Source organism: Varroa jacobsoni, unplaced genomic scaffold (assembly GCF_002532875.2).
Source record: "Varroa jacobsoni isolate VJ856 unplaced genomic scaffold, vjacob_1.0 scaffold_1298, whole genome shotgun sequence".
Lineage (NCBI taxonomy): Eukaryota > Metazoa > Arthropoda > Arachnida > Mesostigmata > Varroidae > Varroa > Varroa jacobsoni.
This window is the reverse complement of record NW_019214200.1, coordinates 85138-110834: the sequence shown is the minus strand read 5'-3', so window position 1 is coordinate 110834 and position 25697 is coordinate 85138. Positions and strand designations below refer to the sequence as shown.

Genomic DNA, 25697 nt, shown 5'->3' with positions numbered 1-25697 from the left:
TATTTTATATAAAAAGCAAAACATCCTCAATTATTTTCTTCTTTGAACTCATAAATAATGTTTCCTTGTCATTATCATAGGCGCATTTTGCGTACATATGCCTGTCTTCACAAGAATTCCTTTGCTTTTAAAATGGTGTTGTTTTTGTTGCAAAAACTGAATTTAATTGCACTTTGTGATAATATTCTAACATCTAGAATATATTACTTCGCAAAAGTTTATTCACAGTTTTTTAACTAATTAACAGTAATTAGGGTTTCACAGTCCTAAAATAAAGCAGATTTGTTTAATCAAAGATTCGCTGGTTAGTTTTATTAGGCATAAAATGATTGTCGATACTGGAAACTTTGCCCATCGCATGCTCATTTTGAAAGTTTTTTTTTAGGGGTTAGAAGTTATGAAAAGTTACATTATCGCTGGTCACTATTCCGTATACGAGCTGTAACGAGCTTAGAGGAACCCATTGTCGCTGCAGTGTTATTGAGATTACAACCCGTTCGCACTAACACTATGAAATTACCTGGAAAAGAAAACTGGCCACCTTACCTTACGCACGAAGAACAATCGACGAATGATGGATACTTACATCATGTACATATGTACTGTCTATTATTACCTAGGGAACACCAACGTACTAAAGAATGATAAACACAAAACTGTACATTTTATATGAATTTTCGCAAACGATATATTTCCTTTTTTCGGTTCATTTTAGTTCCATTTTACTGTTGTTGTGTACGTGCAGCACCACCACCGTCGCTAACACCCCTACATAAATCTCACATTGTTGTCGTCTACATATATATATATATATATATATATATATATATACATATATATATATATATTTGTGAGCCATAAATAGAATGTATATGTGAATGTAAATACATTCTGTACAGAGCTGCAAGTTTATGGCGCAGGTTAAGGAGGTTCATCCTTAATTCATAGGGCAGTAAGAGAATACTTGCTATATTATGTGAGTAATTCTTCCACATTTCAATTCATTTCGTTTCATTTTGGACCGAACAATTGATCAAATAGGGCGTTGTTTTTCATTTATTATACAGTATTTATAACAACAACAACAATAATAATAATAATAAAATAGACCCTAACTGTATGAGTTCGATAGTAGTTCTAATGCTGCCTACTACAGTGCGGCTCCTTCGTTCGTTATAACGTATTTTTATTTTGTTCTATAGCATTTCGCTATAGAACTACGATATATATATATATATATATATATATATATATATATATATAAACGCACACAGTCATATGTGATCACGTCGCTTCTGTCCTGGTCAGACTGATACCAACCCAATAGTCTGGCATAAACAAATACCATGCTGTGCACAGGTGGGCAGAGATGTGCACGTACAGATACGCGCTCTCACTTTTTATGCGGCTTAAACACATTTGTTACTTTAACATAATATTCCTTACAATTATTGCAAATGTTTTTGTAATCATTTAAAAAAAATGCAGCAATGGTGGTTAAAAGTCGCAGGTTTGAAAAGCGAAACGAAAAGAACGTTAAATATGACTTTGTCCTAAAAGCACTTGTTTTCCTAAAACTAGTTTTCTGCCTTTTGATAGTTATAATTAGTTTTGAACTGTATGAAAAAAGGGAAATGGATACCTATAAATTTCTTACGAAGATTACGGAAACTGATGATAGTTCACCATTCTCGGTGAATTTTTTTCAATAATTTAGTTCACTCACTGCTTCTTTTATGATGTTATTACGGTGTTACGATGTCTTAAGTTTTTGCGTTGCTGACAATTCTGCAGCATTAATCTGCATTGCACGTTTCACACAAAATATTGGTTTTGTCATCCTTTAATTCACTTCTCGTAATATCTGCTAATTTTGATAATGTTTTGGTTCCTTATAAATTCGCTGTGCGTCATATGCATGATCCGAATACTAAACTTAATAATTTTTTGTTGGAAACTGTTGACTCTGTGATTACTACAGGTAGATTATTTTGTTACTGGCCCACGCTTACTTGGTACGAAACTTGAGTATTCTTTTGGCGCAAGCAGACAAACAGCAATAAAAATCATCAAGGAAATGTAAACAAATTTGCTAAAAAAGGGACAATCTGAATGGCCTTTAGGCCATCTCACCACACTTGTATCGCTAACAGTACACTAATCCAAACGCTTACAGAATGTTATAAATCTCTTTTAGTTATATGCTACCTCACAACAGATACTAGCTAAATTCGTCACCATAACAATTTTTGACTTCGTTCCTAGTTATCATAGTCCTTCATTTACGGGGGCGTAGGACGGTCCCATGTCCTAAGTTCGTTGAGTAATGATTCAAGGTAGGGGTTTCCACCCAGCAGGTCAATTTCTATTCGGCACTCAGCGTCGAGCTTCTCCATACGTGCCACCGTGTAGTCGAAACTGCCGAGGGATCTGTAACACGACAGAAACAAGGAAAATTGCAGTTCTCGAACTACAATATGAGCATGACATAACGCAACCAATATTTAGATCATCTGATGTGAAGCAACAGTTACTTAGCGAACCTCTAATAATATTATAGAAAATTTTTTAACTGAGGGTGCTCTTATGCTCCGTTTCAACTGTATTACCTGCTTAAAATAACGTATTTAGATTATATTATCAAGCATATATTTTAGAAGTAAAAGAGTTAGAAAGATGCTATACTTTAATACACATCTAATGTACCGTTTAGATAAGACATTTTTTACTATAGATATGACACTTCTAATCATTTTTGGAAAACTCTGTATATTTAATTTAATATAATTTACATACGATGTACCATTGACACCAACAACATATACAAAAAAACACTTATTTAACACTTAAATGATATGAGTCTTTATTTACAAAGACATACTCAAGAACAGATACGGCGTATTTCTTCAGGTCGTAATCCTGCGTCCGTTGCCGAAGAACTCCGAGTACTCGCCCGTCATTTGAATCTTTGCGAATAGCGTGAATGATCGGGAATGAAAATTTACCTTCACTCAGATCTTCGCAAAAAGTCTTATTTTTGGCATAGTCCGTATTCTGAAGATTCTCGTAGTCGTCTCGAATTTGAAAGTACAATCCTAACAGACCTAAATAATAAAATTTAGTAAAGAATTAAGCACTTCAGAGTACGAATGCTTAAATATTCGATACGTGGATAGTTTACCTTTAGTATCAAGCATAACTTCTATCGTAATTATTAGGTAAGGCCTTATTTCAGGGTACTGCTAAGGTCTTATCGGGCGGAGATGAAAAACTCAAAAGAAAGTGCGCTTTGTTTTAGGAAAGCATACTTTACGCGTTTCATACAACAGTCATCAACGACAAATTCCTAAATCCACCTATTATCATTAATTGTAACATCTCTGGATATCTCCAGCTACAGAGGAGTTGCAGCGGTTGAAATATTGATGAAAAAGAAAATACTCACCAATTAACTTAGAGTAGTCTTTATTTGCCTTGGTACTGTTGGAAAAAACCTGCATTAATCGTACTGCAAGACCAAACAGGCCTCCAGTTTTCCTCTTTACCATAAGTTCATATTCTTCTTCAGTAGGACACACTAGCGAGTCTCGCCAGAAGATTTCCATACCCTGCCCACGATGCAACTCCAAAAGCTGCTCGGAGAATACCTGTAAGATTGAAAATTACACTTATTTGTTAAATTACTGGCATTCTAGGTGCCAGTACCGTGTCTTTTATATCTAACGTATTTTTTTTTAGGAAGTGTGGCCATACGGCTTTTTACAATATTTTGTTAGATAGTGGGAGATCAGAACCAACTAGGAAAAGCCGCTTATTGAGCACTTTCTGAAGCTGCTAGCATTGCCTTTTTGAAAGCTGACTCTAAATATGTAAGAGGGAAACGCTGTACCTGTTTTCGGCGCAAGAAGGGCACGGAAACCGTTACTTCGAAATGTTCCTACAAGAGCCTTATTGGACACAACTTTAATATATAAAAATTATTTGTAACACAAAAGGAATTGGAATGGGTTGCTGTACCTGACTTCTGTTTGCACAATTGGTTTACACAATAATGTAGAGATATAAAGGAAAGTTTTATCTATTAGCATTTGATTAATCTAAACATATAGATGTGCGTAACAGATTTCGCCGCTCAAGGAATATTTATAAGTAAGACTCCTAGGGTGGTCACTCTAACTAGAACTGCTAACACATTGCTCTTGGAGGATGCACCCCAAACCCATGCGATTATCCTAGATCTTCAGTTATTCAAATAAGAAAACCAGACATATTAAATGAAGGAAAACTATTCGTAACTTTAACTGTACGTCTTAGCGTAGCTCCTACTGGACAGCAAACTAACTGCTAGTGATGCGACAGTTGTTGGTCACAATTACCAAGCCATTTTAATGATTTCAATCTGACTCCTAAACCATCCACGATTACCTACGTCTTATTAATAGAATGGCTGAGGCAATTTTGCTCACCCAGGAAACAGCGCTTTCCGGGACAGAGGGAGGCGTTTAGGTTCATAACTGCCAAGCTAGTATGTTTTTGTTAGAATTTGTTCTGGAAGACTTGAATCAAAACGGTTGTAAAAACTAGAAACGTATGTAGACGCAAATAACCGTTATTATTAGGAAGTGGATATTATGAAGAGCTCGTTGTTAGAATATAGTCCCTTACGTTAATTGATGTTTCTGATACTAGTCCACAATACAAACCTCAATGGCGCTAGATCTTCCCAGTTTAAGGCACTTCTCCAAAGCAATAAAGTACACGTAGTTAGCTGTATTTAATGTTGAAGCGAGTCCAAACACACGATGAGCTGATGGCACACCCCTTCGGCGACGGCTATCATCTTCAATGTCATCGACAAGTAGCGACGCATTATGCAGGAGCATCACAATTTCGGCCACCTTCGCGCAAACGTCGGCCTCGACTTCCAGCCATAAATTAAATGCTAGGGTCAGCTTTTTTCGCATATCCTTGCCCGGCACAGATGCGATGTAGTCGTACGCCTGAGCGGGTATCGAGGCAACAGGAAAATGACATGCAATAGAAAATACAAATAATTACTTGGAAAATATATTATCATATATAGAACAAATAAAAAGCAAAAAGTAGACGTTAAACAATATAATATAATTTAACTGCCGACATCACCATTTTACTGCCAGTAAAAGGACCAACGTTACTATAGCAGCTCTTTGCTTCTGAATCAAAAAACCAAAGAAAAAAAAAGACTGACTATGCGCCTCGTTCTTGTCAGTATCATTCATGTATCGAGGACATCATCACCTCAGAGTACACAATATAAAAGGACATAGGTCAATTAGCCACATTTCTTTTGAAATCTTTCCGTTTCTTTGGAACAAATTTTTTTCCTGTCTGATTGAAATACATACATAATGTATATAGGTATAGAGACACATACTCCTTGACTGTATTATAAAAACAATTCGTATTGTTACAATAACAAACTAGCTTTTGAACATTGGAGAGAATTCAGCGTAGAGAATATAGAAAATACTATAGGAAAAGCGATGAAGTACAGTACAGTCATTCTGTTTCTTCCTGCTGGTTAAACCTGCCACTGAAAATAGAAAAACGGTTACGACCCATTTTTTGTCGCCCTGATATGCGTATTTAAGTTGAACTACCAACTGAATTTCCCACGCCTATTTACGGTCAGAAAATGATGAGTATTAACAACTTGAACCAGAATTTTTATATAACATGGTATATAAATATATTATAATAAATCAAGTATAAATATTTGAATAAATACACGTTTACAGCTACATAAGCACTGACCGAATGGCTGTGAAGGACTCGTTATCGCTAGTCCGTTTTATTTTGTTAGAAGCGATGGGGTGGCTAGCGAGAAGGACACGTTGGTGATCCGACCTTTCGAGTGCATGGGTGATTAGATGAATCCCGGCCGAAAGGGTAGGTAGAAATTTTAGAGCCTCGTTGAAAATCGCGACTAGTCGGCCAATTAGATGACACTAAAGGTACTTGTGTGGGACATTTTGTGTGTGCCTCGATTTGCGTGCGTGGATACGATTACGTGAGACGGCTTCTAGGAAGAGCTGCAGGTTAGCGTATCCTTGGTTAACTCTCGCGAATTTCATAACAGCGGCTATGGCCAATTCTCATGTCGAGTTAGTTCAAGTGGTTCGAGACTGCGCCGGAAAAGCACCTGCTGCGGAAAGCGCAACAGACAAGAAGAGAATATTTGTCTCTCTTCCGAGAAAAGGTACGTCAACGCGCTGCCCCCGCAAATTGTGACTGTTTAGACAAGGTGTGTTGGCAATGTGAGGCTCGAAAGCAGTTTAATGAGACTCTTGCCAGCTCATATGCTTACCATTAAAAGTACCATCCTCGGTGTATCAATTAGGACGCATCAAGTAAGCCGTCTTCGGTTAGCGGCACTCATACAGGCCTTGCACGAAAAATGAATGGCGAATAGTTTATGTTCAATCGAGGCACGCGATGTTAGATTACTTCGAGATGAACACAACCAGTCCTATCAAAACTAGTCGGGGCCTTCGTATTCTTAACCTGTCATCGGAACCATGCAGACATAAATAAAACTATCTACTCGGCAAATAATATGATATTTTCCAGTCAGCGAGATATGGACTATAGCACGTAAGTGCGCACGTTGCCGCGATATGTAGCGGCTTGCAAGAGAAGACCACGGAAGTGCATCCCTTACTGCCGCTTTTATCAGGGGTCTGCGAATCCGCTGCTAAAGCAGGGTGAGAATCAAAATAAATAGCTGCAGTCACAAGGAATACTACCACGACAAGAGGGTGCGCTTCGAAAGCATGAGAGGCCTAGTCGTATGGGCCGATTATCTCGGATTTCTGCTGCTGAACGGAAATAGCGTCAGATGTAGAAAGTTGTGTGCAATTCGACCGTCAAGTCCTACTCAACACAGAGAGTCACAAGGAATTCTGAACAGCATAGTATGAAGTTTTATTTACAGAATACCCACTACGAAATAATAACATTCTGCTGAATAACCATAGGCGAGTTATAAAAGATCAAATATGGCAGCATAAATATATGAACCTATATATGTATATGGCTATACGCAGCGCGATCAACTGTGAAGGACTCGTTCAGCCAACGACGAAGCGGAGCCTGTTCGCTTTATTTTATATGGCTAAAGCACGGATTCCTTCGATTTGTTGCCAACGGTCTCAGGCAGAAAGCTTGCTCTAGGGACGATGTAAACAAACTTGGACGCAGTTGCAGAGAGTCAACAGCTATTATCTGATCTTACCAAAACGTTAAAGGTTCTTCTTTACCCCAAATGGGCGGCCCTTGTTATCTCCGGCCTCCATGCGGTTTCCGAAAACTCGTGAATGGGTTCCGTGGGACAAACCAGAAGATCCTAAATAGGGTTTGATTAATGATTGATATTTTTTAAACTTTTGGCTGTTCTCAGCATTCATAATTTTAGGACCTTTAGCCTCCTGTTAGCCTAAGATTCAATCCCGCTGGATTTTTTTATATAGGGCGTATTCAAGCAAGATTTTAACGAATCTGTATTAACTAATATCGGTTGATGCATGACTGTTAAAATCTGTTCGCCGGTTAAAAAAGGAACACTTTGAAAATGACATGTGAGTGGCTTGAATCCTGAATTTACTACGCAATTAAAGTAACGAAATTCAGCTACACTGAATCAGCATGAACTGGACAAGCCTAACCTACCCAAAAAAAATATCATAATGGTTCTTCTACTTTGGAGATACATATATTTAACCATTTTCTGCTAAGGGTTAATGCTACTTACCGGTAAATGTTAATAAGGAACTTTACTATCGGGGGTATCAAATAAAAAAGAGATGTAATAACGAAAAAATGCGAATATTAAGGTCGTTATAGTTTAAATCTGACTGGTCTGTAATTCACTTTTGAGTCTGTTTGCACCGGACGTCTCTGTGTACGTATCTGCGTCAAATATGCGTGTGTGAAAAAAAACAGAGCATCCTTAGGGCAAACGGACGGATAGGTAAACAAACGAAGATACACACATATGAAGATAAAATAGTTTCATAGCTATTAAGAATGTCGACACTATAAAGAAACGTTAAGTGGAAATTTCCCAGAATTAACTACACGCCCACAAGAGGTCAGAAATTATCATGTTTAATTCAGTTATAAATAAGATCTGGCGATCTTAATCCGTGTGAGTGAAAACCTCCCATCATATGATGTCATCCACTAAATAGAAGACAAAATACAACCTGAAATCAAAATACAATATATTTGTCATACACACGCAAATGTCACTCCACCAGCTCGGCAGCTTCGTTGACCTTCCAATGCAAAAAAAAAGAGTTCCTCCAAGAAATAAGCACAACACATGTATTCAGAGAACAATCGAAGAAAAACAAATTAGTATTGTACAGATGATACTCCGCAGAACATAGATAAAAATCACGATCGAATTTTTTTAGGACATAACATTTAAAAGTTCATTATTTTATTTAACTCGTGTAACACAATATACTTCAACTTAATTAGATATACATGCGTAGTTATGATGGAGATGGAACGATAGTTATGCAAAGCTCAAGTGACGTGATTTCTAGCTTCGTCCGCTTGCGCATTGTAAAGTTGTGTGGGCAATCGTTACAGCACAGGAATGGTGTTTATCGCAAGAGAGATAAGTGCTGCGGATGTTACACGCGAAGCAATCGCAAATTTGCCTACGGGTTGGCATAGGTAACACAATAGCAATTGGGAATAGTAAGGTTTACAGCACGGCTTATACGTATATGAAAGCGGACCTAGAATTCGTTAATGCAGTTAAATCTGTCACTACAGCTGTAAAGTGATGAGTCTACAAGTAAGACCTGTGTGAAATGCTTACCTGCAAATTACCCCATTTTTAATTCGATAAAACGAAAGTAAATAATCTTTTTTTAATCCACTAACTAAAATACTGAATTAGTTTTATAGTCCTATAACTGTCAGTGAATCTGAAAATTATATTTTCAGACTGAATACGGCAAAAGCTTGTTTGCACTGAAGGAGTCAATGTGACCAAAGTATCACTTATGTAGGACTTATGTGCCAAGCTTATTGCTTTCACATTAATGAAATCTTCGTTTTATCCTTCTCAACACAATCTCACGTCTGTATTAGCGATGGATTAATCACTTGATTTCATAAACAAATAAAACGATTTTAACATTTTTAATGAAGGACCCATTTCACTAAAACCAGCATAATTTTCATCTATGTTAAATAAGAGATTTTCGGCTTTTAAGTACAAATCATACTCGGCTTTGATGTACAGGTCTATGCTTGCGTTTCGATCGTTCTGAAAACACCGCTGAAAATATAAAATATGTAGTTGTCGAACATTACAATAATACCAAGAACAAAAATATCGGAAATAGTGTTACAAGCTCGTATTTTAATGTAACGAGGATTCTTCTTTTAAAGGCGAACCGTCTATAGGATATCCTCAAATTGTTGCTCACTACATGTGAACTCGACTAGTACTGTTAGATTCAACGGTAACATTGTTACAATACATAGTCGGCCTCGAAGATAGAATCGGTAGAAGCATTACACTGTATCAACGTGCGCATCTGAATCAGCTGCGGGCTCTCCGATTCCGAATCACCTCCATATGGTGACATGTTTACATGGGTTAAGCACGTAGCGTCAGAATGTAGGTTGAGTACTTCGTGCCCAGTAGCGGGTGGAGTATTTAGAACGCCATTATTATGCACGTGGTGACTTTTTCGAATTCGCGCATCAGTAGTAAAATTGGCGTAAGTGTAAAATCCCATTGGGTCAAGCTTATAAGTTCAAATAAATTCAAGATTCGTCGCTTCACGTAGACATTGAATATGTAAACAATAAATAAATGGAACGGACGAGAGAAATTTGATATTAACAAAACGCATTCTCCCAACATTAGATAACCAATGTGTCATATACTGCGTCCATAGGACTAAAATCCCAAAATTAAAAAACTCAGATTCAACCCATATTGAGGGGCCAGGGATCGAAGACAAACTCATGCGACCAAGACAAAGTTGGTTTAACTACGTATTCTACTTCTCCAGCGCCGCCTTTGGTCCATTTTTTGTTTATCATTATTAGCGGATTGGTGGCGTCCCATTACTTGCGTGCAAACTCCAGTCTACGCACTAATACAGGACCATATGACAAACAGCTGTAGGCACCTAGATTTGATATCAACAACGGCGTGCGCGTTTATCCGCATAGATACTTGACAATCATACATAATCGCAACAGAATTTCGCTCGTTAAAGAACTAACGGGTTGCTTCTAACGTTATTGAAGCACACGCATTTCACGTACACAGCCAAGGCCGAAATAGGGCATTGCGAACGCATAGTACGCACTCTGCTTTTTCCGTTTAGCTCATTACCAACTCGTAATCCGCTCACTTTTGCCATTCTCCATAAATAAACATAAATATAACCCACCCACCTGCAGTAGGATTTTCTCTTCGTTGATCTGCGATGCCGACAAAGTTGCTGACGGTGACGACAGCTCGGTCATTCTGTCCCTTTTAGATTCTGTTTGCGATCTCTGATGTATGTCGTAGTCGCTCATCTTTCCGCTTTTCTGACTTAGAACCTACTCAAATAGATACGCTAATCACGCAGTAGCCGTTCAACGCAGCAGGCACCGTGGAGCAAACTGGCGGCGAAAATGATGGATACAGGAATCGATATGTCTCTTTCTTTCGGCCAGTGACGCAAATTGACGATGTTTGGCCAGATGACCGAGATCACGCCCAGGAAAACACGAATGCATGCAGCGAAAAGTCGTCAAAATAACGACACGACTTGGTTTGTATTTGTAAGAATGACGCGCGATCAGGCTCAGTGCCGGTATCGAACAAAAAATGCTCACAGTGCACCAAAGAGATAAAGATGAACACCGACAATTGCCAGATTGGCGCGCAGAAAAATATAGCGAGATGTATCTATTAATAGGTAATGTTTACTATTCATTTAGCTGCTGCTGGATGACTGTTAAGTGACTAATGTGTTGTATGGGCGGCGCTTGGTCACAGTCCGGGGTAGTCTCCTTAACGAGTAGGGTTCTATGCCAAACGCTTAGTCACTCTGTATCCCACCATTCAGCCATCCATTTCTTCAAACACAGCAGAAGGACCGTGTGGCGCCAAGCTTAATGCGCGGAATGACGATCGTTCGGCAGAACGTTGAACAACGGAATTTGGGCGACTGTGCCGCTTCTATAGCAGAGGAGGAAGACAGACGCTCACACAGGCAGTCAGTCGGACAGACAGACGAAGAGAGGATGCAATGAGAGACTTGGGGTGAGCTTGAAGTGCTGTTGAACGATACGCGGGCAGCAGCTCGCGACGAAGTCACAGATCTTGCTCTCCAGACCGCGGTGCCATCTTTGACCCAAACGGCACTCAATTTTACGAGCAATTGCTTTTACTGTATTGCTTCAACCTGGTGTTGAATAAAGTAAATCTATAAGCGATACGGCAGAGGGCCGTGGCACTTCTTACTCACAGGGAGTATGACGTTTGTGGGATGTCAAATACCCAAGCTTTACAAATATTGCTTGACTAAATCGGCATAGACAGCCGCAGCACAAACCACACTCGTTGCTATGAAAAGGTATATATATAAATGTAGTTTACACATTCTTGCGGTTCATTTGAGAGACGCAGAGTAACACCGATGTTGGTATATTCGTAACCTGTATTCGCCCTTCATCGAATTAATACCTGAGAGGCAAATTAAAACAAAGCGACTTCTTGAATTAATCACCCGCTTGTGTAACAGAGAAGATCGGCATTAGTACATAAGCATCCTTTCCCATTATAGCATTTTATGGCGAACTAATTCTGCGGCCAGCTGCTCAAGATCTTAGTTCTATCAAGTGCCTATATGCTAAAAACGTTTTTTTTTTGTTTAACGAAGTAATGCACTGTCATTATTTTCAGGCCGCTGGCCCGTGAGAAATATTTGCCTCTGTTGCAGTCAACAGGATTTCGGGTCTGAAGTTACCAGGCAAGTTTTAGCTGTAGCATTCAAACGCATCTACATACGTTTGAATGCTGCAATGAACGGTTTTTTAGCCTATATAAATGAGATGCGCTGCACATACGTTATGGTTTTTTCTGAGTTATACTCAAAAGGACGAGATTCCGCAGATTAGTGAATTATAGACCTATATTTTTGTTTGAGGCCTCAGGTGGCCTTCAGATATTACTTTTGGACAGTGTAATGAAACCTTGTATTGAAGTTACGATTAGTAGTTGTACCTACAGATAGGATTCCGTACAGAGTGCTATTTACACGACAAACGCTTTTTTGAATATAATCAAAAAATGACGTTAAATCGTGACTTAATAGCGGAATTTCTAAACCATCTTTTTTTTTTTTATCATAAACTTACCATAACTACTACTCAACGTATCACGCTTTAGTAAGAAAATGGAGTTTAGACTGATCTAGTTATGAGTTGTCTCTCTAGGTAAACTTCAAGCTGAGACACAATCCAACCATTAGGATGCATACAATCATTAGAAGTGTTTATAACATCGTTTCCCATACCGCCCGTATTTCGTTCGTGTAATCTCTCCTGTAAATATTACTGGTCAATGATAGGAATTGCCATCCCAGCCCTTGTAATTGATTCAAGAGATTTGCACCAGCGAGATAACGTCTTAGTTCTTACTGAGGGGGACAGCTGTGTGTAAGGGTCGCTGTTTTACAGCCAACCAATATCTACAGTAAGGCATTGTCTATTTCGTAGATGTTATTTCTGTAGCAGCGAAAAAGATGCAGTAGTTCCTCGATCGATTACTGGCTGTTACCGATTGCCTCTATGTACGTATACCTCTAGCTACGTCGAGCTATCAATTGAACATTCTAGTTGAGAAGCATTTTTGATCGAGTGTAACTTATTTAATTTGTGTTGACTTTCGCCGTATGTTTTGTGCTTCTCGATGTTCACAGTAGTGCGTTAGAAATACAGGGAGCAAGAAGAAATGATAAGTCAAAGAAGCCACTCGCCTTCGGGGCCATGGTGTAAAGCCATTTGCGCTGGCTGGCTGCTAAGGGTAGCACTGACCGGACTCTGCGTGACAAGCGTCAGTGCATGGTAACTAGTTTCCTTTAGAGTTGTCTTCATTGCTTTTCGAGCCTTACCGGAACGTGGTGACCAGACTGAACATTAACGAAATCACTTTATTTTAGAAAATACATCAGTTAATTGCTCCGGGAAAAATCAGCAGATCTCTAAAGTCCAAACTTTTTTTCGTTAGGTGTTAAGAATATCTCTGTATGCATTTTGGCTCCGTGACAGCTGAGATCGTAAACGTCATTGTTCTCCTTGTGATGATGATTGCGCAAACGCTTTGGTGTGGTCTTGCCAGAACAAACATACCGAAGAAAGCAACGTGTCTTAGTAGACCAGATTGGAGAGGAATAAAACTCGATGAAAACAATAACCTGATGAAATAATATTGTCGAAGAGGTATTACATGGAAAAAATCTGCACATGGCGAATAATTATTATTCGGCTTTAGCTTACCGTAACTACATATATTACATAAAAACACAGGCGTGTTTCCACCACTTGAAGGGTAAACGATATTCAACCTACATAAGTTACTTAAAAACTGTCGTAGTATGAAATGCTTACAATAACGTGACCAATAGAACCAGATTATCCAAGGCTTGTATAAAATGGGACGCAAAAACTAGAGCATAGTTATAGTTCGAATATCTTCTTAATAAGAATTGTGAGCTAACAGCACTTATCACTGCAAAATTCTTAATTAGAATATCCCACACCAGTGATGCCAACAAAGTATTGCAAGAGCTTACTTAAATCATTTACATCTTATGGACGAGTGATATATATATATATATATATGTAACTGACCCAGCATCAAAATAGCTTATACCCGTCATTAACATGGGAGTGTTTTAACAGCAGCAGAGAGAATAAATACATTGCCCTGTTCAGATATTTTGTAGCGAAGAGCCTTCAGATCGATTAACTAAAGTTTATAATGATTCGCTTTACTCTTTATTACATGAATACGATAATACACGAGTTAGACCCAGTAATTCTTTTCAAATATACGAATATACAGCGACACACTTTGCTGCTAGATGACATCTTCAGCATTTTCAAATTTTCAAAATAATGTTGGTAACATACGTTCGCCCTCTGTTTAACCCTATTTAATAACGTTTAGACTAAGTAATTGAATATATGCATATGTAAGACTGTTTCAACAGTCACTTTGGTGCCGTAAATGTTGGGCTATATTTTAAGCATCGTCCATTGAGATAAGCCACTTCTAGCTACTTTATGTAGCAGTCGTGCTGTGCAAATCATGTATACCTTCAGCTGCGAATGAAATAGATCAAAATACTTCGCGGGAGCTCAGGCTACGCCGGAACGAGTTGACTTCAGATGAATATTCATTACTCGAATGCGCGCTTATAACCGGAGTTAGTGTTTTCTACCAAAAAAAAAATGCCATATGTGAGCATTGCGAAATTCAAACACAACACCAGTCAAAACGTATAGGAAAACAGTGTCTCCATTTAAGCTATATATATAAAGTTCTGTCTCAGTCAAGTTTAATCTTGAAAATGCGTCAGTATGCTCCGGAATTGAACCTTAGTTACTCTGCTAGGTGGTATGTAAAGGAGAAGTGAAGCTTTTTCAAATTTTCAAGTTTTCGATTATGTACCCTGGGGACCCACTGAAATTCGGGATGCAATCCCCTAGCCAGTTAAAGAGTTAGACAGCTTCAGCCATATGCGCTGACACTCGTCCGGAACTGAAAATATCCAGCGACTGAAAAATTTGTCTTGTTAGCTACGGTGTTTCCAGAACTATCGGATTAATACCTGGTGTCCAATAACGAGCGTCGAGCTATTTTTACAAGTTACTCTCTCTACATCTTACCCAAGCGATTAGATGTACCATATTGTGCTTAGTAAAGCATGGAGTGGGTCTACATGAAGAATACAGTTAGGCTAATGTAAAGTAAGTTATATTAATGTCTTTCATAAACTTCCAGTCGAAGCAGCTATATTTTAAATGCCACATATCTGGAACTCGCGTCTGATCAACGATACCTTTAGCTGTCACCATATAGTTCGCGTAGCGATATATCCTATTTCAGAAGCATACGGCTGCCTTTTTGATGTCGGTATTGTTTCGTATTATTTTTGTTTTCATCAGCGCATGTGCTGTTTCAAACATGGCTACGATACGAAGCTGTCCGGCGATTCCGCCCAATCGAACGTTGAGCTCTGCTGGGGGCCTTTGGCTGCCCAATTTGGCCTGCTCAAAAGTGAGGGTATCCTACCTTCCGTTATTGTCGAGTTATCTCATTTAAGGTACCATAATCTATGAGCTAGGTTCAACAAATGCACGTGTTAGATACATTTTTCGACTGCAACCAAAAGCTATGTAGTGATTTCGGCACCCTTCGAAAGGATCCTCTATCACCGACAACAATGGCACATCCCATCCAGTTTGTTCGTTTAAAAGTACGTTAAGTCATGTTCGTACTGCAAGTATTAGAAGACCCGTAACCGAGGCGCTGATATGTGCTACTATGCCGACGTCACGTTTTTCATGACAGCATTATGGAAATATTTTTTGTGAGACTTCCCCTGTCCGCACTATTAACATATACTCATAGAGCGTCCGTTGAATATAATTTATAAGTTAGTACAACACTCTGAAAAAAAATATAAGAAACAAAAGGTATTTATAGATGTGTGATAATAAATATGACAGAGAAAAAAAGACTAAGCTTTTCAAAGCACCTCCGTACGATTGTTATGCTTTATGATACGGTCTTTTTTGTTTTTTCGTTAAGTATGTGATACATAGTTAAAAGATAGTTCCAATATTGGAATGATCAGGAAAGTTCTCTTTTGTCTCGGTTTCCAAACTAGGCCATTTGAAAATGATGGACGTTACCTGCCTGACTGGGGTTCGCTAGACACCCGCCCAACACCAACGTGGTATGACCAAGCAAAGATCGGTATCTTCGTCCACTGGGGCGTTTTCTCCGTTCCGTCGTACGTTTCTGAATGGTTCTGGTGGGATTGGCAGGGCGTACCGGTATGTGGATATCAAGCCATAGAAGCGTTAGCAAATGATGTTGAATATTTCGTATGCGTCTCCACGTGACACCACTGCATTAAAAATATTAGCGTTCCATCATGCCGTCCCATAAAGTAAAACCCTTTGGCTCTTCTAAGGTCGTGAAGATTTTACAGAGAAAGGAAAATTAAACGTTACATTATCTGCTATATATTATGTAGTTACATAAAGTTTTCTTTTATGTGTAGAACAAGGACATAGTAAACTTCATGGCTAAAAACTATCCGCCTGGATGGACGTATGCCGACTTCGCACGTAGCTTCCGGGCCGAATTTTTCAATGCATCTCAATGGGCTGATTTGTTTCGCCGCGCCGGAGCAAGGTAAATGCGTATTAGGTCGAATATAATTGTATATATATCACTGACATGCACATGAAACTCTATGTAGAACTGAAAACACGTGTAACTATTAAAAATGAGTGCTATTTAAAGGCCTATATTATATATGTACATTTAGAAGCGACTTCGTATAAACGAAATAGTACAATGCACGATTCTGCTACCATGAAAATATTGAGCATTGTTTGTGGCTATTATAAACGCCGAATAGCCTGCTCTCGTTCTACTTAATTTGCTTTTGCATTGGTTGTGAGTTCGTATTTGTAGTGTCATTGCGAACGCATGAGTTTTTCTCTGCTTGATGTTTCGTTTCTACAAGTCAGCCCACGTCTCATTTTTGAACAGCACAGAAAAGGGTCAGGGGTCCCTATTTAAAAAAATTTGCTCTAATTTTTAATAGCCGAATGCCTCGCACATTAATATTGGTGCAGTATCACAAACATTTAGCACGAATTGTCACAGGGAAATAACTGTATCTGTGTAATACTTAAAACTTTTTACATCAGTTTATTTACAGTTATCTATACAATCGGCTTTCGGTTTTTTGAAAACCGTGTGATTTTAACCTAGTATCAAACGTGCCTTTGAACATGATTAAGGTAACTGCTTTGTCAAAAGCGCTGTAACAATGATGACAGTTGTCTCCTTCTCTTAAGATGGTGGACGCTTTTAACGCATTGTAATACGGTATCGTTGCATTTCTTTACCATCCGTGACCGCCGTAACCTCCGTCAAGACCACCCCCGTGTCCGCCTCCCAGACCTCCGCCAATTCCAAAATCGCCGTGGCCATGGTGTGATTTCACATAGACAGGCTCTGGCACGATGACGGGCTTTTTGACGTAAACTTGCTTGTACACAGGCACCTTCACAGGGACCTCAACGGGCTGGGGCACGGGAATCTCTTTGTGGACGGGCAAAGGCACATGAACAGGGACCTTCACAGGCACCGGAACAGGCTTGTGAACTGGAATAGGAATATGCTTATAAACGGGATACGGACTGTCTTTGTAAACGGGCACGGGAACCGGTACAGGCACTGGCTTGGGTACAGGATAAGGTTTAGGTACTGGGTAAGGCTTGGGAACAGGCACGATCTGGGGGATCTTCTTAACTACGGGTACCTTCACTGGAACAGGATATGGCTTAGGCACATGTACAGTGTGAGGTACAGGCACTACCTTATGAACGGGATAAGGTTTTGGTACCGGGACAGGGTACGGCTTGGGTACCGCTTTTGTTATGATCTTGGTAATGTCCTTAACATAGCCATGGCCTTCATGTTCTCCTCCGCCCAGATCCCCTCCTCCGCCAAGCTCTAGGCTATCACCTCCGTATCCTCCGAGGTGACCACCGGCATTAACGACCGCTGCCACGCACAGCGCGCCACTCACAAGCACAAATGTGCGCATGATCTTCAACGGGCGTCTATTATTGGCTGTCTCCGTTTCACGATTTAGAGCGATCTAGATCTACGGCTTGTTTGCGTATATATCACTGTAATGAGTAACTTACAATACTTGAATAGCACAGAGCTTAGCTTTTATATTCTCATTCCTCTCGGCAATATGACTACTACTGTCGTATACGAAAGCTGCCTCGGCGGCTACCACCTGCCCTCACCTACAGGAGCAGTTGCTGATATTTTTGATGCCTTTGCTAAACCAGAATTGTGACTTGGGTTACGAACATGCGCCATGATGCTGCCCTGGCCCTCACGAGTTGCGGGGAAGATGGTTCTCGGGTGGGGGTGTGTTAGCCGTGTCTGCAGCAACATTGGTAAACGGTGCGGTAGTGGGCCGTAACACACAAAAATCAAGCAATACAAACGGAACGATTTGTTCGCCCTTTGTAGTGATATTAGGTGCCTCATATTGTATACAATATATAACGGCCTACGCCATGCGGCTATCGCAACGTAAAACATGCTTATCTCTGGCTGCACGCCACCTACAATAGGAGGGGGCCGTCGGGAAAATACTACCTCCCCCACCCCAGCTTGTTCTTGTTACCGTCGACATTGTTATTATCGTTATCAAAATAACAGCCGCGAATCGTGTAACACAGTCTACAAGCAGTAGCTATCAGTTGTGATATTGGTAGTGTCATAAAACAGCGGAAAAAACTCTGACTACGATGGTTGTTTCGGCAACAGCAACGGTAGCGGCAGTAACGCTGGGTACGCCCATTAACTGATCAGTCAGCTGGACAATCAATCCTGCCTGCGCCCGACTGAATTTGGATTTCTACATTATATCTAGCCTGATAGTTATTTTTCTGCTGTTTAACCAGCAGAACGTACATTTGCGCAGTCAATAGAAAATGCTAAATGACGTTTTTTGAGAAAAATTAGAGACAACAGGAGCGAGAAGGAACTGCTTCTGACAAAGGTTATGGGTTATGCTGTAATGATACAAACTTTCATACTACTACTAGTCTCATTTACTAGACACGGCGCAATGTAACGAAAATCTAATAAAAAATACGACTTATCATCTGGTGAATGGTTACGCTTGATGCCGGTTAATTAGAATTTTCAAAGTAGTTAGTAAAGAACATTACCTTGCGTCTAATTAGACTTACTGCTTTCGGCGACACCGTATTTTTGTTCGTATTCCTGTTATTTAAAAACGTTAGAAATGTATCCAAATTTAGAATAGCACTATCAAATAGGGTCTATTGAATAGAACAGCTTGCAGGTTAACTAATTTTATAACCAGATATGGGCTGAATATAGACTGACGGTACAAGGAACACAGTTATAATCACCGAAGTTGCTGAATCATGTCTTCAATGGGTCGTCAAAATCAGTCTTTATCCGATGTAGTAATCATTGAGGAAGTTGAGAATATCAAAGAGAGCGATTTTTTCTTATTTCTGATAATGCTGTTCCCAGAAAAAAAAATGTCATTTTAATTTAAAGTCGTGTATAAACTCCAATTTGGGTTCGTTTAACGATCCTATAAACGGGGCTAAACTTCATCAAATTGCTTGAATACTGTAAATATTCTCACAGCTTCGAATTGTATGAAAAGATAACTTCTATTCCCTTTGGCTTCTTTTGGTTTTGCTTCTGTTTACTATACTCTACATATTATATTATAGATACGTAGTACTGACCTCAAAGCATCATGAAGGTTACACCTTGTGGCCATCGGCCACCTCATTTAACTGGAACTCGCGTGATGTTGGTCCTAATAAAGATCTCGTTGGTGAACTTGCGAATGCAATACGTGCCTCGGGGGATCTTCGATTCGGACTTTATCATTCACTTTTCGAGTGGTTTAACCCTCTGTATCTGCGAGATAAGGCTAATCTATTCTCCACACAGAACTTTGTGAAGGTACGTTTCATTTATCCGGCTTTAGGTTCTAATAATATGCAGGAAATCTCATTTGTAACTTAGGTAGGCCAAAGTTGCTATTGTCTATTGACAAACCTATTTTGAGTACACGCGTCCCCAGTCAGATTTCTTCTGATCAATTTTGGCTAATATATGTATATGTATGTTATTATTAAAGAAACAAGTCTTCAGGCCATTCGTATATGACAGCACTAAATCTCTTGGAATATTGTTTGCCACGACTTTTCAAAAGTTTGGTGTTATTCATTGCACTAACTGGTCAATCTACTTGTCTTGAAGAAAAATTATTTGTTTAGTTGTTCGTTCTCATTCGACGACTCAACACACTAACTTCTATTTCATTATCAATAGTGTCCACATCGTAGCTAGAATAAATTAAATAAAGGCTGAAAAACAAACTTTACAAAAAAATTTATCAGAATGGAAAATTTAGGTAAGGAAACCCGACTAGTTTATTCCAGTGAACCCTGTACGACACAACTGACACATGGGCAACGGAAATGAAGGTACATAATAGCTTTTAGATAAGAAAAACAAAAGACCATTTTATTGAAAATTCATGAAAAACTTTTTTAATGATATGCATCTCAAAATTCGTTACTAAAACGCTATAAAAGTTAAAAAAAAATAAGAAACTTTATCACTTTATTGTGACAATAAACAATCCATAAAAAATCGAATTGAGATTAATTAATAAGGCTAGTTAATGTTTTTATCAGAATCTTTCTTTAGCAACGTTTTCTTTAGCAACAGTTGTTTGTATTTTGTAGAAGAAACACCAATATAATTTTGTTGTAATTTCAACCCTCCTAACAAAAAATATTACCTTCTACATCGGAAACGCTTCTACATCTCTTTTCCTTAGGCCATAGATGAAGCTGGCATGACTCTTCCGCATAGTGACCAATGGGTTTCTTATTTAGGTAATTTTTTAAATGAACTATGCCCAGTTACTAAGTATCCAGTGTAACAACCATTCTATCTTATATGACGTTTACTTGACTTATCTACATGGTAAAATACCACGAAAAACCTTAAAACAACACCGTTTGTTACAAAACACTTCTGCCAATAATAAATTCTATTAGACCATAGCATGAATCAACGTCGTAGATGCGAGTTCAAGGGACTTTTTTGTCAGCCCTGACTGATCAAATAGGTTATTGATATTAATAAATGGACAGCAATTCGAAAAGGTATTGTGTCGACGGCTCCGCATGGCCAACATTTCTTATCTCACGGTTTTTACTACGGTGAAAAAACACGATTTTTTAGTCTTCGCTCTGTCATCATATGGTCAACCATGTGACGGTGATGACGATATAAGAGATTTGATATAATTCGCAATTATAAAACATTTATCTCTTTGGTTACTATTTGCACCCCATATTCGTTTCCAAGTGTTCTGCCAGTTTTAATTGAAATTTCTGTTCTAAGGAGAAATGTGTAGTTGTCATATTGAGATTTTTAATTAAATTCAAGGAACCAAATCCATTCAGTAAAGTCTGATGTTCGTTTAACACTGCCTTGATTCATCGGTTTGCAGCCAAATGTGCGAGTATTAATTGTATTACTGAAAATAATCAAGTCAGAAGTCGTTAGATGGCTCATTTAAAGCAAGACATTGTAAATCTATCTGACGCAAGTAATATTTTTTACATCTAACGCTTTAAGATCATGCGTAAGTTATATTTAGCATTTAACTTTATTTGAATGTGCCCGTTATTTATTATATACCCTTTGAAATGGTCCTCAGACATGCATTATTTTGCCCCACATATATTTTTTTTATATTGATCGTTGAAGAACGATTTTGCCAAACATTAATCTTTGTTGAGAGAAAATTTAAATGACTGAACTATTTTAGGCTAAAGTTGGTCCGGAACTGATCGATATTGTTAATACGTACAAGCCAGACGTTATATGGTCCGATGGAGACTGGGAAGCTACACCTGAGTACTGGAACTCCACGCACTTCCTTGCATGGCTCTACAATGATAGGTAAGGTAAGCGTGCAGCAGCATTAGCCTCCGAGACGTATCAAACAACCGAGTTAATTCTGAGGCGGGTCGTCTTAGCAGCTCTTTTATACATATAGTAGTCTAATTGGTCCGGTATTAATTTGTATAAATAGGTGGGGCATATCCTATCGCTATCAGGCTTTTCCTACGGCTTGCCTATATAGGTGATAAGTTGGAAAAAACACTGGAAAATGCAATGAATATTCTATATATTCACTAGTCACTTCGAATCTTGTTTGTAGCAGGTCAAGTGCATATGTATTATTTTAGAAAAATAAATTTGTCGTGAGTATGCGCAGTCCATAAAAGAAAAATTTAGCAACAGGTGATTGCTGGCGATAATCCAACATAAGGGTCTTTCATTGATTTTTGGCTAACTAGTGCCCTCTTTTTGCTCGTATAGCCCTGTGAAGCATACGGTATTGGTGAATGACCGTTGGGGCATTGGAACCGGGGGTAAACATGGAGATTTCTATAATTACGCTGACCGTTACAATCCAGGTGAACTGAAGTATCACAAATGGGAAAATGCCATGACTTTAGACAAGAGTTCTTGGGGATACCGAAGAAATATGAGTTCTGATGACGTTTATTCGCTTCACGAGCTTCTTATCGTGATGGCCGAGACTATTAGGTGAGTAGGTGTGCTCTTGAGTTGATAAACTGTGTGAAGCTGTAATAAAATAAAATTTTATTTAGAAATTTCTAGAAAACGGCTCTAGAAAAGGCAACCGGGCTGGAATCGAGGACTTTTCGGTTGGAGTCATTAAGTTAAAGCCGAACCGTAGGCAGTTCGTAGTGCTGCAAAATGCATGTATTAGTAGTCGGTAAAACTTCTTTTAGTTCATTAGGCTTATCTATAATGCAGAGGATACCCTCACTGGTGTCTATAAATGTGCACAACCCATCTTACTTGTTCTCTGAATTTATAAAAAAGAGATAACTGAAAAACAATGTAAAGTTTGACAAAACGTACCAATGAAACAAACGCACGAAATATGCAGAATACTTCTTTGGCTAATTCCTGCTTTTTCTTACTCGACACTGTTTATAGTTGCAATGGAAATTTGCTAATCAACGTGGGTCCTCGTGCAGATGGCATCATAGATCCCATCTTCGAGGAGCGTCTTTTACAACTTGGCCAATGGTTGCACAGCAACGGAGAAGCAATCTACGAGAGTAGGCCGTGGACTGTACAACATGACCGGCTAAATGCAAATGTTTGGTAAGCGCCATTCCGTATCTCAGAATATTACCTAATATTGCTTTTGTCGTGATGTAACACAGTCTTAGCGTCTTCAAGGAGTACCTAATTAATTTTTGACCAAATCTGCCTTCATAACAATAATAATCTTCATAGTTTGTCGAGAACTGCATACTAGTTAGTAATATATTTATGATTATCAGTCGATGCGCTCAGTAGACTAAGGCCTCAATGTCTGATAGAGATAATGTTTATACTATTGATAGTAATATGCAATGACTTGTATAATTTATACAGATGCCAATTATACAGCCACAAATATCGCGTCGTATCTTAAGATATCAAACTAATGTTTTGACGCATTTACGCATTATAGCACCGAATAGCAGTAAAGCTCAATGCGATAACGGTAGCGAGACCTCGAAATTTAACACATCCAAGGCGAGCTTTATTATTAAATCGAAAACCTGCACTTTCATGCGGGGTTTGTAAACTTTTACTATCGAGTCACAGTAAGTCGAGGGCCGATAGTAACATGGGCTCCTCAATATTCTACCGTTCTTGCCCAGAAAACGGATGGGAACTTTGCTTGCTTTTTAGCACTTTTTATGAAGTCGGCACTTAAAGACACGAATGCATTGGGTAAGCGGTAAAGAAATAGACTCGCATTTGCAGTCATATTAGTATGAAGAATTTTATTGTTCATATGAAACAGGACTAAGATTTTGAATAACTTGATGTTACAGGTACACAAGCAAACACCCCATGACAGTGTACGCCATTGTGTTAGCTCTTCCTACAAACGATGAAGTTCAGCTTGGAGCTCTTACCTCACTTAGCTTGGGTACAAATTCTGTCATGACTCGTCTTGGCGATAAGCAGGTTCTCGAATACACTGCCAATGCCCAAGGGGTTATAATTAAGGTAACCTGAAGAAGTCCTTGTGACTAACCTTGCACTCTAACATATAATTATCACCTGAACATGTACAAACTACGGTTACGATTACAATAGGGGTAAACTATGACTTCTTAAATGTTTGTCAGAATACTCTTTGCTTACAAGGGATGCGCCGCAAGAACAATTTTGACATATCGCGGGTATTATTGGCATGGGAGTGTTGATAGCAAATACGTCGATAGTAATCATATTATTGCTGACCGGCTTTACACATCGTGAACAATGGCTAAATTCGGCTAAGAACTTGGGTGTGATTTAATTTGGAGGTTAAAAATTAGCTGGCTTAAATGGTTCTCAATATACGAATACAAACGCAATTTTATATCACAAGAATTTGAATTTCACTGTAGGAAAAGCATCTAAGTCATTTTTGATGCTGCGCTAATTGAGTCCTTATGTACAACCTGTTACAACACATGATTTTCCAATAATCAGTGGAACTGTTTTCGTAAACGGAGTATCAAGTGCAGCAAGGAAGCATGTGATATTTCGTAGGACAACTTAAATTGCGTTTTAAGAGCAATTATTAACAACTATTTTATCAATAAATCTGTCCCATATGTCAAAACCTTTTCTATATGTCAAAACTGTATTAAATATACTGCACATAATGGTTCAATGTATTAACGTGTTTGATGGCCTTGAACCTTTACATTAGCAGTTAGCGTCTGATTACAGAATTGTGGAAGATAATTTCCACATATTTAAGTGTAATTTAATAGATTTAGTCTTAACAGGAATGCTTAATTGGGACTGTTTATTATTGTGATGCCGATGAGTAGGCGTGGTACCTTAGTAGCTAAAGTGGTTGCCTGCTAATATTCGACAGCACGTGGTGGTCTAGGATCGAATCCAGGCATAGATTCGTTTCGTGGTAGAAGCTAGCCGTCTGATAGAACGCCTAACGGTGATGCCAATATACCATGAACTGGTTTAACAATGAGTTGAGTTGAGTTTACTTGTAAACATTTGAGAAGTTATAGAAAAAGCGGACCGTTGTCAATGCACAGGGCCATGAATTTAGTGATTGTAGTGTATATTGTTTTATAATGGGATACAGATGTAATGGCATAGTACTGGACATCAATTCGGACAAGTGGAGTTTTGAAGAACTATTTACGTGAGAATCTCTGAAACGTTTGTTATATCATTTTTTTTTTGTAATGGGCTTATTTTATAATACATTTATTCAGTATCAAAGCGGCATTTAACGTAACTCATTTAGTTGAAACTAAACTTTACTGATCGCATTGACAATGATATAATATACTTGAGGGTTTCGAAAAGTACCCTTTCATGCTTTTTCATGATTGAATATTGAACATTTTCTGCCTTCAGGTGCCTCCTCCATTGCTTCGAAGCCTGTTGCCCACATCGGCGTTTGTTATTAAGATTGAGCTGAGGCTTTAGTGCCTAAATACTGTTGGCCAAAGTTTGTCGTTTATCATATCCACGAATACCTACTTTTTGTAATTTGAAAATGTTAAAAATTCTACACCTATGAAATAAAAATATATTTGCAATCTTTATGTGCGTTTCGTAGATCCAGCTACTTTGATTTAGAATATTCTGATGGCTGCTGCAATAGGTTAATAATCGTGCCCAGCCGTTACTACTGAGAAATTGA

The 25697-nt window shown here is 38.7% G+C and overlaps 3 protein-coding genes and 2 long non-coding RNA genes across 10 annotated transcripts; 1 reads left to right on the top strand and 4 right to left on the bottom strand.

Annotated features, from left to right (window-relative positions):
• Positions 1-659: 659 nt before the first annotated feature.
• qm (geranylgeranyl pyrophosphate synthase quemao) lies at positions 660-11495 on the bottom strand. Of its 5 annotated transcripts, XM_022847600.2 has the most exons (7): positions 10477-11495; positions 6350-6546; positions 5797-6187; positions 4704-5000; positions 3446-3647; positions 2882-3104; positions 660-2430 (listed from the first exon to the last, which is right to left on the bottom strand). In XM_022847600.2, exons 4-7 carry the CDS (start codon positions 4962-4964, stop codon positions 2283-2285), a joined length of 834 nt encoding a protein of 277 aa, XP_022703335.1. In that variant the 5' UTR covers positions 4965-5000; positions 5797-6187; positions 6350-6546; positions 10477-11495; the 3' UTR covers positions 660-2282. The 5 variants fall into 5 exon arrangements, with proteins under 5 accessions (XP_022703335.1, XP_022703336.1, XP_022703337.1 ...); XM_022847601.2 differs by lacking the exon at positions 6350-6546; XM_022847602.2 differs by lacking the exon at positions 6350-6546 and having other exon boundaries at positions 5797-6184.
• On the bottom strand, positions 8128-10466 carry LOC111268550 (uncharacterized). Its single transcript, XR_002685281.1, has 2 exons — positions 10345-10466; positions 8128-8246 (listed from the first exon to the last, which is right to left on the bottom strand). It is a non-coding gene; the product is annotated as an uncharacterized LOC111268550 (long non-coding RNA).
• A 1280-nt stretch (positions 11496-12775) lies between the features above and the next one.
• LOC111268541 (alpha-L-fucosidase) lies at positions 12776-25599 on the top strand. Of its 2 annotated transcripts, none has more exons than XM_022847587.1 (10): positions 12776-12866; positions 12999-13140; positions 15972-16140; positions 16371-16504; positions 19627-19864; positions 21753-21886; positions 22310-22540; positions 22961-23131; positions 23857-24034; positions 25409-25599. In XM_022847587.1, the coding sequence occupies exons 2-10, from the start codon at positions 13028-13030 to the stop codon at positions 25478-25480; spliced, it is 1440 nt and encodes a 479-aa protein (XP_022703322.1). In that variant the 5' UTR covers positions 12776-12866; positions 12999-13027; the 3' UTR covers positions 25481-25599. The 2 variants fall into 2 exon arrangements, with proteins under 2 accessions (XP_022703322.1, XP_022703321.1); XM_022847586.1 differs by having other exon boundaries at positions 12996-13140.
• LOC111268551 (uncharacterized) lies at positions 14046-15932 on the bottom strand. The gene is made up of 2 exons (XR_002685282.2): positions 15141-15932; positions 14046-14515 (listed from the first exon to the last, which is right to left on the bottom strand). It is a non-coding gene; the product is annotated as an uncharacterized LOC111268551 (long non-coding RNA).
• Positions 16591-18043, bottom strand: LOC111268549 (uncharacterized). Its single transcript, XM_022847608.2, has one exon. The coding sequence runs from the start codon at positions 17931-17933 to the stop codon at positions 17226-17228; it is 708 nt and encodes a 235-aa protein (XP_022703343.1). The 5' UTR covers positions 17934-18043; the 3' UTR covers positions 16591-17225.
• Positions 25600-25697: the final 98 nt, after the last annotated feature.

What these genes read in the sequence shown, in the direction of transcription:
- LOC111268549 (XM_022847608.2), bottom strand. Translation starts at nt 17,933, where the DNA reads ATGCGCACATTTGTGCTTGTGAGTGGCGCGCTGTGCGTGGCAGCGGTC.
- LOC111268541 (XM_022847587.1), top strand. Translation starts at nt 13,028, where the DNA reads ATGATAAGTCAAAGAAGCCACTCGCCTTCGGGGCCATGGTGTAAAGCC. An exon ending in GTGACAAGCGTCAGTGCATG is followed by an intron (nt 13,141 to 15,971) that starts GTAACTAGTTTC and finishes TTTCCAAACTAG; the next exon opens with GCCATTTGAAAATGATGGAC. An exon ending in GTGATGGCCGAGACTATTAG is followed by an intron (nt 22,541 to 22,960) that starts GTGAGTAGGTGT and finishes CACTGTTTATAG; the next exon opens with TTGCAATGGAAATTTGCTAA.
- qm (XM_022847598.2), bottom strand. Translation starts at nt 10,602, where the DNA reads ATGAGCGACTACGACATACATCAGAGATCGCAAACAGAATCTAAAAGG. An exon ending in AAGAGAAAATCCTACTGCAG is followed by an intron (nt 5,001 to 10,476) that starts GTGGGTGGGTTA and finishes ATACCCGCTCAG; the next exon opens with GCGTACGACTACATCGCATC. An exon ending in AGACTACTCTAAGTTAATTG is followed by an intron (nt 3,105 to 3,445) that starts GTGAGTATTTTC and finishes TTTATTATTTAG; the next exon opens with GTCTGTTAGGATTGTACTTT.